Source organism: Notolabrus celidotus, chromosome 9 (assembly GCF_009762535.1).
Source record: "Notolabrus celidotus isolate fNotCel1 chromosome 9, fNotCel1.pri, whole genome shotgun sequence".
In the NCBI taxonomy this organism is placed as follows: Eukaryota; Metazoa; Chordata; class Actinopteri; order Labriformes; family Labridae; genus Notolabrus; species Notolabrus celidotus.
The window spans coordinates 13040954-13052380 of record NC_048280.1 but is presented as its reverse complement, the minus strand read 5'-3'; the positions used below and the strand labels follow the sequence as shown (position 1 = coordinate 13052380).

At 38.9% G+C, this 11427-nt stretch overlaps 1 protein-coding gene across 1 annotated transcript; it reads left to right on the top strand.

Annotated features, from left to right (window-relative positions):
* Positions 1–4231: 4231 nt before the first annotated feature.
* Positions 4232–8427, top strand: LOC117819318 (ATP synthase subunit alpha, mitochondrial-like). Its single transcript, XM_034692613.1, has 11 exons — positions 4232–4364; positions 4819–4894; positions 5351–5520; positions 5814–5987; positions 6375–6541; positions 6694–6994; positions 7134–7358; positions 7462–7569; positions 7652–7796; positions 7897–8047; positions 8164–8427. Exons 1-11 carry the CDS (start codon positions 4305–4307, stop codon positions 8240–8242), a joined length of 1656 nt encoding a protein of 551 aa, XP_034548504.1. The 5' UTR covers positions 4232–4304; the 3' UTR covers positions 8243–8427.
* The last annotated feature ends 3000 nt before the right edge of the window (positions 8428–11427 follow it).

Genomic DNA, 11427 nt, shown 5'->3' with positions numbered 1-11427 from the left:
ATAACCTATAAATAAAGACAACTCCAAATTTTCCCCCTCCTTCAGCACAAAAACTACAAGTGCATTCTAAAAATGTTCACATTTAAAAACAGCTGTTGTATTTTTCGCCATGATGAGTCTCATTGTGGGCCGAATATTTTACTCTTTAAGCCCTGAAACCTGCTGCGAACACACCAAACACACAGGTTTCCCATTCACCTGACACAGTGTTTACAGAAAAAGAACAGAGATTATAATAATGAAGAAGGTAAAGTTGACTATTTTGGACCCTTCAGCTCCAGCATGAACAGTTTGCTCGCTGGACAGTGTTGTATGCAGGGGTGTAGTGCTAGTGTTAGTAGTCAGTGGATCATCTTATAGTGCTCTAAAAAGTCTTTATGAATCTCAACTGGATTATGCAAACAGCAAGTCATCTATTTTCTCACTTTGAGAAAAAAAATCCTGGAAAAAAACGCTCCATCAGTGCTATGATTGTATGCGACCCCCCAGAGGACAAATTTGAAATAGTAGTTACTTTTATTGAAAAATTGCAGTTAATGTCATCTCTGTAATTTTTTCGCTTTGCAATGTCGTTCGGCGGGCCGGATTGAAACCTCTGGCGGGCCGGTTTTGGCCTGCAGGCCTTATGTTTGATACCCCAGGTTTAGTAATTGCCGGTGTAAAAAAAATACAATAATTATAATAACAGGCTACATATTTACATCAATTACAATAACATTTCCTTTTTTACAATTCAATACAATTTATCTATTGTAGTGACCATTTGTCATAAACAAACTCAAACATAATCAAAATATCAAAACTCAAACTTTAAAGGCCCTGTGAGGAGTTTTGAACTGGCTGAGGAACAGACTGAAAATGATACTGATGGCCTCTTTATGACCTTCAATAGCAAACAAGACCATCAGCAACAACACTGAGACCTTCTCTGGTGTCATTTTTAATGCCTGAAACCGCCCTGAGGGGGTAGGTTTCAGACCAGATGATGGACATCTCGCTTCAGAAACAGCCTTTATTTGACTGTTTTCATGGAAAATAATCGCATTGCCTGATAAAGTTGACTGTTAAAAGACAACAGGATGAGGTTTTTGTTGAAAATACTACTTTTGCATGTTTAGGACAAGAGATAAGAGGTATCGCTTTGCCCACAAGGGGGCGCCAGAATCAATACAAAACAAAAGTTCCTCACAGCAGCTTTAACTTAACATAACCAAAGGGTCCTGATGCACCGTGGGGATGTGATGTATTCAGGCAAAAGAAAGTCCAATTCCCAGGCAAGATTTCAGCGGTATCCAATGGTTTATTTTGAATGCAAACAAGCAAACAAAAACACGGCTCCTGCTGCCTCTCTTGTTCTGATAAAAAACTATAGGCCCACCCAGGTGCATGTTGGCCTTCTGCCACCTATCCATAAATAACGTCAGATGCCCAAAGTTCCTAATCACCAGACAATTAAAATAAACAAAATAAATAGTAAATATACAAAAAAATCTAAGGACAAGCAAAAAGTATATTCCCAAAAATCAAACTTAAATTAATTGTAAAGAAAGTTTATTTAAATCAAACAACTGATACTACTTATTATTTGTAAACTAAATAAACAACTAAATACAAAAAATAAGCAAATAGCTCCAACATCTATAGATAATTAGGCAATATAACACAGTTGATCTATATATAATGAGTCAATATAAAACAGTTGATCTACAGTTAATTATTACAACACAGTTAAATAGTACAGTCTATCTAAATACAGTATAATACAGGTAAATGAAACAGTCTTACACAGTTGTTCAGTGTCCCTCCAGCTGTGGCAGGAGGAGACATACTGAGCTGCTAAAGGAGCTGTTAGTCCTTCACCCAGGAGGACTGACAGCTTCTCCTCAGGAGGTAAAGAAGTGGCTATTTTAACATTAATTAGAGTGAAAAATATAGCTTAATTCTTCGTTTCCCATGGTGCTACCTGATATCAGTCATTGGGCCCCATCCCTTACCTCACTGAATGCCACATTTTCCAGTAATCTTAAAAATGACATTTATTCATAGGCCTAAATACTATCCAGCTAAAACTATGTTACATAAAAGAGAGACAGAGACAGACAGATAAATAGTATCGTCTGTGATGGATCCAGTCCGGATACAGCTGTGCATTTAGTTTGGCCCTGCTGCAATGTGATGACTGAAAACCAATGAAACTGCTAAACAATATATATCTTCCTCTTACCTTCCACTATGTGTTGTATGGTCTTTTGGAAAATAAAGCACAGTGTTTTAAACCTGACCATCAGCTTGTTACACATGCTTTCTGTTAAAAGACAAAGACTATTGATATGAAAACGTGTATGATTCAATAATTAATTGTATCATCTAGTGTGATTTCTAAAACAAACATGTGAAAAGTATGATTAAATAAAGCACCTAATCCTTACATTTTATGAGCTGGAATCAGACAGTGTTTTGAACTTTGCTTCATATAATTCTGACATTTACAATTATTTGATCATGTCTTTTTTAAAGGACTTGAACCAGAACATTTGATGTTTTCTGTGGGTGACCACACTTCAAATTATGTTTCTTGTTCCTTTTTTCACTTTGTATTTTCCCAAAAATCCCTTCTTGCATATGGTCAGAGTAATTTAAACTTTTAGAAGCATTTTATCTGAAATAAACAGATGAACACATTCAAAGAGACTCCTTCCATAAACAAACAATAGGATATTCCAGTTAATTATTTTGTCAAAATTAGGTTCTTGAAAATATATATGTCCTCTGTGCCTTGTCAAGAATTTAACACAAGCTAAACTTAATGGATCTTCAGTATGTTATTTAGAGATAAAATTTATCCCATTAAAATCCTCCACATTAGCCCCATTTTTTTCTTATGAGGAATATGTGTCCTCCTTTGTCGAGGGGTAAGAGGAGAGTATTTTGGTCTATGATTTTTGTTTGTTCTTGAAGAATAAAGGAAAGTTACCCCTTGGATAATTCGTCCAAAGTACTACATTATGAGAATTGAATTTGATTAATACCAAAATATCTACAAAGATGTAAATTGAACAGCTGTCTTCCAAAGGGATTTGAAACTTAAATCTGTTTATCTGTTTTTGTCTTTAAGTTATCTTGATTACTCTTGTTAACTTCTGCTTTTGGTCCAAATCCCCTCTAAAAATAAAAATGTAAAAAGTTGTTTTTCATTTGTTTGATTCATACTCATATTAAACATCTGTACCATAAACTATATACCCTAACTACGGAAGAGGATTAGGGCCACTGAAAAAATAAAAATGAATTATTCTGAGAAAATTCAGAATTCTGACTTTTAATCCACTGAAGAAAAGGTCCTAAGGTGCCATGTATTTCATTATTATTATTATTATGATAATTAAAGTCAGAAAGTCAGAATTCTGAGATTAAAGTCAGAATTCTGACTTTCTGACTTTAATCCCAGAATTCAGACTTTTTTCTGAGAATTCTGACTTTAATCTCAGACTTTTGATTTTTATTCTCAGAATTCAGAATTTTTTTCTCAGAGTTCGGACTTTAATCTCAGAATTCTGACTTTCTGACTTTAATCTGTGAATTCTGACTTTAATCTCAGAATTCTGACTTCTGACTTTAATCTCAGAATTCTGACTTCTGACTTTAATCTCAGAATTCTGACATCCTGATTTTGATCTGTGAATTCTGAATTCAGACTTTTTTCTGAGAATTCTGACTTTAATCTCAGACTTTTGATTTTTATTCTCAGAATTCTGAATTTTTTTCTCAGAGTTCGGACTTTAATCTCACAATTCTGACTTTCTGACTTTAATCTGTGAATTCTGACTTTAATCTGTGAATTCTGACTTTAATCTCAGCATTCTAAAAATAAATTCTCAGAATTCAGAATTCTGAAAAATAAAGTCAGAATTCTGGGATTGAAGTCAGAAAGTCAGAATTCTGACTTTATTTTTCAGAACAATAATAATAATAATAATAAATACATAAAGGATCCTATTTTATTCATTTATTTTCAGTGGCCCTAATCCTCTACCTTACAAAGCGTCACCGAGTTCAGATTTTTACTTGACAGCATTTTGTTGAGAAGCGCTTCTTAAATGTTACCCCCACATTTAGATGAGAATGATGATGTGTGTGCTGCTGTCAGTAACACCTCCGTGCCGACAGGGGGCAGCGGTGAGCAGTAAAGCAGAAAATCTACCCCTAGTTTGAGATAAATTGAAGAAGAGTTCATTCAGCCATTACACTTTCTTGCAGGTCGCAGCCGATAGTGGTGGAGGACAGGTCATCAGCAACCAGAAAAAATGTTATCCGTGAGAGTTGCAGCAGCTTTGGCCAGGACCCTGCCCAGAAGGGCTGGACTTGTAAGTATTTAATGAATCAATCTATATTTTAAAAGGATGTTTGTTTAAAAGCGGAGTGAACTTTGTGGGTGTGAAGGGTAATGTGAACGTCACAGGCCTCTAGCGAAGTTGTCATCGACTCATTAATGCTACACTAATCATCCTAGGTGTATTTAGTAATGGTGATTATTCAGATTATGAAGTTAAACGTATTTGTTCATGTTGCCCTTGTGAAGTGTGTTTGTCTGAAGCTAGCTGCGTTAAGCTAGCACTAAGGCTAAGTTAGCATCCAGCTAACGGCTCATTCAGCCATGCTTTGAAGGTCAGAAAGCTGACAGCGCATGTCGTCTGCGCTGCACCGACTTAAAGTTGTAGAGCATTTAAATTGCACTCTTTAACAATCGCAGCGATGTTTTTTTGTGAATTTGGGTTTGCATCGTTGTATAATGTGACACTCCGTCTGTCATGTAACCAGGTGTCCAGGGCTGTACCGGCCGCCTGCGTTGGGGTCAACCACCTCCACACACACAGACCATGGCTGCAGAAGACAGGTGAGAAAGGAGCACAATGACAGATAACTCGCACTGTTTCTGCACCCAAGGGTGATTCATGAAGGTCAAAAGGTTTTTTTGGGGGGTGATCTAATAAGCTGTCTTTGTATTTGTTGTTAATCAGTGGGAGGTTTATGAAGTTTGTTGTTCACATTTGCAGAGAAAAGTTGATCAGGAAACATGCATGCCATAAAAAAGACAAACTACAGTAAAGAGAGTACAAAGTAGCATTTGTAGAAGATAATAACTCAGATTAAATAAAATGTAAAGCAAGTCAAAAAGATAAATTGCTTTAATTTGTTGACATGACCTTTTTAAAATGAGTCTAGGCTTATTCTGAAAGTTTTGGTATGCAAAGGATTTATTTTTTTGCTTTCTTTATTCCACTGGCCTTTCTTGTCACCTCAAGAAGTGGTAAAGCATGGTTCTAAAACAGGCATGGCCTTTCTTTCACAGGCACAGCTGAGGTGTCCTCTATCCTGGAGGAGAAGATCATGGGAGCTGACACCAGTGCAGACCTTGAGGAGACTGGACGCGTGCTGTCCATTGGTGACGGTATTGCCAGAGTGTACGGGCTGAGAAATGTCCAGGCAGAAGAGATGGTGGAGTTCTCCTCTGGACTCAAAGTATGTTTAAAAGGAAGCTTTATAACATAACATTTTTCTTTGATTGGCTGAACACATTCAGACTGAACAAACAGGATTGAGAAATATAGAATAGAATCTTGAGTAGAAAAAAACTGGAAGAACATTATGTACCATAAACTAAACTAAAAAGTGATATTCAGCACAACCACCAGGGTTTCTATTAGTCAAGCTCTATTTTATTTGTATTTTTATTTATATTTTTTGGTAATATAACAAAGTTGCTAGGGTACAAAAATTCCATTGCTAACCCCCCACCCCCCTTCCCCCCTCAGGGCATGTCTCTGAACTTGGAGCCTGACAACGTTGGTGTTGTGGTGTTCGGTAATGATAAACTGATCAAGGAGGGTGACATCGTGAAGAGGACTGGCGCTATTGTGGATGTCCCTGTTGGTGAGGAGCTGCTCGGCCGTGTGGTGGACGCTCTGGGAAATGCCATCGATGGAAAGGTTAATTGAGCTTCTATTCTTTGGTTTAGGTAGAAAAAAACAACTCACTCTTAATTAAACTAGCTTTGATCGCTCCAATGACAAACTAGTATCTATTACAGCAATACTACATATTTATATCAGCATATTTATGATTTTAATGAATCAAGTCATAATTATAACCTTGTATCTTCATTAGAATGAAAACATCAAAATGGACATTGTAGGCCCCCATTTTGCAGTTGAAAGAACCAGAAACATGCCAAAATACTGCATCTGAACACCAATAAAGTTTAACGATGTACTTACTGAATTGATCAAAATGTATTAACGTAGTAAGAATGTTTTTGTTATTTTTTGGGGTATCTTAATGATCGTTCATCTTTAAGACTCTTATTCTGTCCTCAGGGTCCCCTGGGCTCCAGTATCCGTAGGCGTGTGGGTCTGAAGGCCCCTGGTATCATCCCCCGCATCTCTGTGAGGGAGCCTATGCAGACTGGAATCAAGGCTGTGGACAGCTTGGTGCCCATTGGCAGAGGCCAGCGTGAGCTGATCATTGGTGACAGGCAGACTGGGTAAATATTTAATACAGAAACTTTCTTTATCTACATTTCACATTAAGTTGATAAATTGGACATGACAGCATGCAAAGCAATGAAAGAGCCAAAGATAGGGTGCAGTATTTTAGGTGTACCGCTTTTAATTATTATTTTTTTCCTTTCTTTAGCAAAACTGCCATTGCTATCGACACAATCATCAACCAGAAGCGCTTCAACGAGGGAACTGACGAGAAGAAGAAGCTGTACTGTATCTATGTTGCCATTGGACAGAAGAGGTCCACTGTGGCTCAACTGGTGAAGAGGCTGACTGATGCTGATGCCATGAAGTACACCATCGTGGTCTCTGCCACCGCCTCTGATGCTGCTCCTCTGCAGTACCTCGCTCCTTACTCTGGCTGCTCCATGGGAGAGTTCTTCAGAGACAACGGCAAGCACGCTCTGATCATCTATGACGATCTGTCCAAGCAGGTGAGGAGGCCTGCATGCTTCTGTAAAATGAAAACCATACGACTAAGGAAGATTTAAAAGTTTCTTCTGGACTTACCACCAGAACAAAAAAGAATTCCTTTGCAGCCTGGTAAAGAGTCTTTTTCCCTCCTCCTCTCAGGCTGTTGCCTACCGTCAGATGTCCCTGCTGCTGCGTCGTCCTCCTGGTCGTGAGGCTTACCCCGGTGATGTGTTCTACTTGCACTCCCGTCTGCTTGAGAGAGCTGCCAAGATGAACGACAACTTCGGAGGTGGCTCCCTGACTGCCCTGCCCGTCATCGAGACCCAGGCCGGTGATGTGTCCGCCTACATCCCCACCAACGTCATCTCCATCACAGACGGACAGGTTTGTACAAAAATGGCACATTTGCGGTTGTGATTTAGCCAAGACATGAAACAATGTTTAGTGCAATGCTCTAATTTTCTGCTTTCTTTTGTAAATGCTGTAGATCTTCTTGGAGACTGAGCTGTTCTACAAGGGTATCCGCCCCGCCATCAATGTGGGTCTGTCTGTGTCCAGAGTAGGCTCTGCTGCCCAGACCAAGGCCATGAAGCAGGTAACATCTGAAGCAATAGAGAAATCCTGCAATTCAAAGGCTATAATCTTACATTATAATAACTCTGATAACTACCCCTCAGGTGGCCGGTACCATGAAGCTGGAGTTGGCTCAGTACCGTGAGGTTGCTGCCTTCGCTCAGTTCGGCTCTGACTTGGACGCTGCCACCCAGCAGCTCCTTAACAGGGGTGTCAGGCTCACTGAACTGCTCAAGCAGGGACAGTACTGTAAGTGTCCATGCCTACTTTATATGATTTGAAATGCCATGGCGATTTATTGTTTGTCTTCAAATGTAACCACAAAACTATAATTTACCCTTCCCTCCAGCTCCCATGGCCATTGAGGAGCAGGTCACAGTCATCTACGCCGGTGTCAGAGGTCACTTGGACAAAATGGAGCCCAGCAAGATCACAAAATTCGAGAAGGCTTTCCTGCAGCACATCCTCAGCCAGCACCAGGACCTGCTCTCTGCAATCAGGTGAGACATATTTCGCATTCATATTCTTGTTTTTTGACAATCTTCTGTGTTTCACCTCAAGTTCATGGTCACAGCCAGATCGTGTTAAATTGACTTGTCTTGGTTTTCTGTTTCAGGGCTGACGGCATGATCTCAGAGGCATCAGATGCTAAACTGAAGCAGCTTGTACTCACCTTCCTGTCCAGCTTTGAGTAATGGATAGCACTTGTCTTGATCTTCAGTGAGCTACCTGTCTGTGTCCCCATTCTGCTTATCTATGTGAACACACTGAAGGCCAAAACCTCCATGTACAGATTTCTCCAAATAAAATTTTAAAACCCCCACAGTGCTGTAAAATTCTTCTGATTGAGTGTTCTGTACTGTAGGTTTAGGTCTGAGCTGATGTCACCAGGCACAGTGGAGTTATTAAAACAAATACACAAAGTTTAGATGCATCAAATGTGTTTTCTTGCACCAAAATAAACAGAGTGCAACAGGGCACGCGCCACAGTAATGAATTCTGTTTGCTGTTCTATAAGAGTTTCTCATAAGAACGTGTTCAAGAGGGGCAACGTGTTAAGGTCACTTGACATGTCTGTAAGTTCCTTATTGCTTTCAGGGAATTAAAGGAGTGAACTTTAAGCTGAGTTTCTCCCCTGTGGATGAAGTTTTGGGGTGACATGTTTGATACCATGGTAATAAATTCAGTGACAATGTCACACATGAAGTCCACATCTTATTGTCCTGTCTTATCTTGTAAGTCCATGAGCTGAACAATTGACTATGCAAAGTGAACATAGTGAGTTTGCAAGTGTCAGTCTGTCATTGTACCTCAAAGCTTATGAAGTATTATTTTCCCCAAAAAAATGCTAACTGATAAAGAAGCTGAGGAATGTCTAAGTTTGGTTGTAATTACATTCAATCAGCACATAATATATCAATCATTTTGTCTCCTATAGATAAGGGGGAGTTGTATGTTTTTGTCCAACTCAATATTTACTTTGAAATGAAATAAGATATAAAGCAGCAAATCTTCACACTTACAAAGCTCAAGATGCAGATTGTTTTCTGTTTTTACCTGAATCAGAAATGAATAGACTCATAACATCAAATAAGTTGAGGAACCGTCCATACATTGACTTACAAAGTTACTGTTTGAGCTTTAGTTCCCAGCTTGTAGCTCAGGGCAGCCTTTGTATCGTTCATGTCCAGTAGGTGGCCATAAATACCTTGTTTGTGACTCCTGAGGCTAATCCACGTTTATTAACTGCTCCACCAAAACTGCTACTGTTTTAACATGATCCACTGTTTGGGATCTGCATTTGCCCCTGGCTGTCAGAGAAACGTAAAGCAGCATAAATTTAAATATCATAATCCAAAATAGTTTTAGTTTTCATAAGATTCTGTTAAATTCAATTTAGAATAGAATAGAATGCCTGTATTGTCATTGCTTGACTTGCAAACAATGAAATTAGGAGAGCTGCTTCGTTGGTGCATACATATACATAAAAACAACAATAGCAGAAAGAGCAACAGTGATCTGATAGATAAAAACCTTTTTGAAAAATAAATTACTTGAAAAATAAATAGTATTTACAGTTGTTATTGCTGCAAATATTGCACGTTGGGTGGGGGTAGGGGCGGGATATTGCACATTGACTTTATTGCACGGGAGGAAGAGTGTAGTCTGTGTGTCTTATGGTGAGTGTTCAGAGCGTTGATAGCTCTAGGGGAAAAAATGTCTCTGAGTCTATTGGTCCTGGTTTTGTGTGACCTGTAGCGCAGTCCTGAGGGCATCAGGTTGATTATGTGGTGACCTGGGTGGGACGAGTCTTTAACAATGTTTGTAGCCCTGCTGAGGTAGCAAGAGCTGGCAATGTTGTCCAGGGAGAGCAGATAGCAGCCAGTGATCTTCTGTGCCATACTGATCACTCTCTGCAGAGCCCTCCTGTCTGCTGCTGTGCAACCAGCGTACCACACCATGATGCACTACCCCAGAGTGCTCTCCACGGTGGCTCTGTAGAAGGCCACAAGAAGCTTCTCCTCCAGATTGTTTCTCCTGAGCACCCTCAGGAAGTGTGCTCATTTCAGCATGCATTCAGCAATGTTTGTGCATCTATTATTACATTTGCACTGTGTACTGTGCTGTATTAATATTGCACCAATATGAAATTAATTGTACTAATATTAGCGTTCTCTTAGTTTTATATGAAGCTACTTACTACTAAACGACTACTTTACAATTATTCGTCTCACCACTATCATCTCACTCTCTCTTCATCTCCCTCTATCCCTCTTTCCAACCCCACCCACGTCTAAAATAAGTCTGGTTTTGCTCGAGGTTCCTACCTGCTAAAAGGAAGCTTGTCCTTGCTGCTGTGATTTGCTAAATGCTGAAAAGTGCTCAGCTCGTGGTGGATTAAGATGAGATAAGACTATCTGTAAGATGGGACTGGTCTTGATGTTGAGTCTTTGCTAATAATATAACATAGAGTGCAGTCTAGACCTGCTCTGTTTGTAAAGAGTCTTGAGAAAACATAAGTTGAGATATTATGCTGTTTAGATAAAAAAAAAAGATTGATAAGAAGACCCTTTTGTGATTGCATTTCTCCAAATCAGCAAATTGATTAAGTGATGAATCCTGACATACTGCATATAAGCACAAGGAATGATCATGTTGTTCAGTCTCCTAACCTCGATCTCCTTTTATACAAACTGTACACCAACAAAAATGTCTCATTTTTTGAACTATTATTAAAAAGATGAAAAATAATTGAAATAATTTTGGAACTGTGGTCAATATGAATCAGGGATATTACACAATATAGAAGGCTGTAGATTAACTTACTGTACTTCCAGCACCATTTGGACACTTAATTACCCATAATTCCTTTCTGTCTATTCAACACTTTATCAGTTTTATCAAAGTAAAAGTTTAAAAAAGGTTTGCTCTTTGCTTTCAAATACGCATTTCCTCAAAAGCTAATTTAACGTTGGGGCTTGTGACATAACCACATACTTTATGTAGGTACATCCTGCTATTGTTCAAACAACCGTTTTTAATATCATTCTTCCTCTTTTTCCATTTCTCCTTTCTACTTCTTTGGAACGAGAAGGCCCAGAAAGACATGTTGCTACTCCTTCTGAAACTTTAAACTATAGATAACAGTTCATAACTACTAATGGCTCCATTGCATCCATTGTTTTCTGGTATGTTCTTTTCTGCTTTTTTTAATTTGGTTTGGTTGCAATAGCTACAACTGAAAGAATCTCCTTGTTATTCTGCTCTCTCGGTCTTTTCTTACTGCCTGGAACAAAAGTAAGTGTGTGTCAGGGGATCATGATTTCACTGCCAATTCTTTGAAAGCTTGAAAGCTGCCATGACACACACAATCCAGAGT

Bases quoted from the DNA above. Each gene is read 5' to 3' on its own strand.
- LOC117819318 (XM_034692613.1), top strand. From the start codon at position 4,305: ATGTTATCCGTGAGAGTTGCAGCAGCTTTGGCCAGGACCCTGCCCAGA. The intron at 4,365-4,818 runs GTAAGTATTTAA...TCATGTAACCAG, and splicing joins TGCCCAGAAGGGCTGGACTT to GTGTCCAGGGCTGTACCGGC. The intron at 7,797-7,896 runs GTAAGTGTCCAT...CCTTCCCTCCAG, and splicing joins GCTCAAGCAGGGACAGTACT to CTCCCATGGCCATTGAGGAG.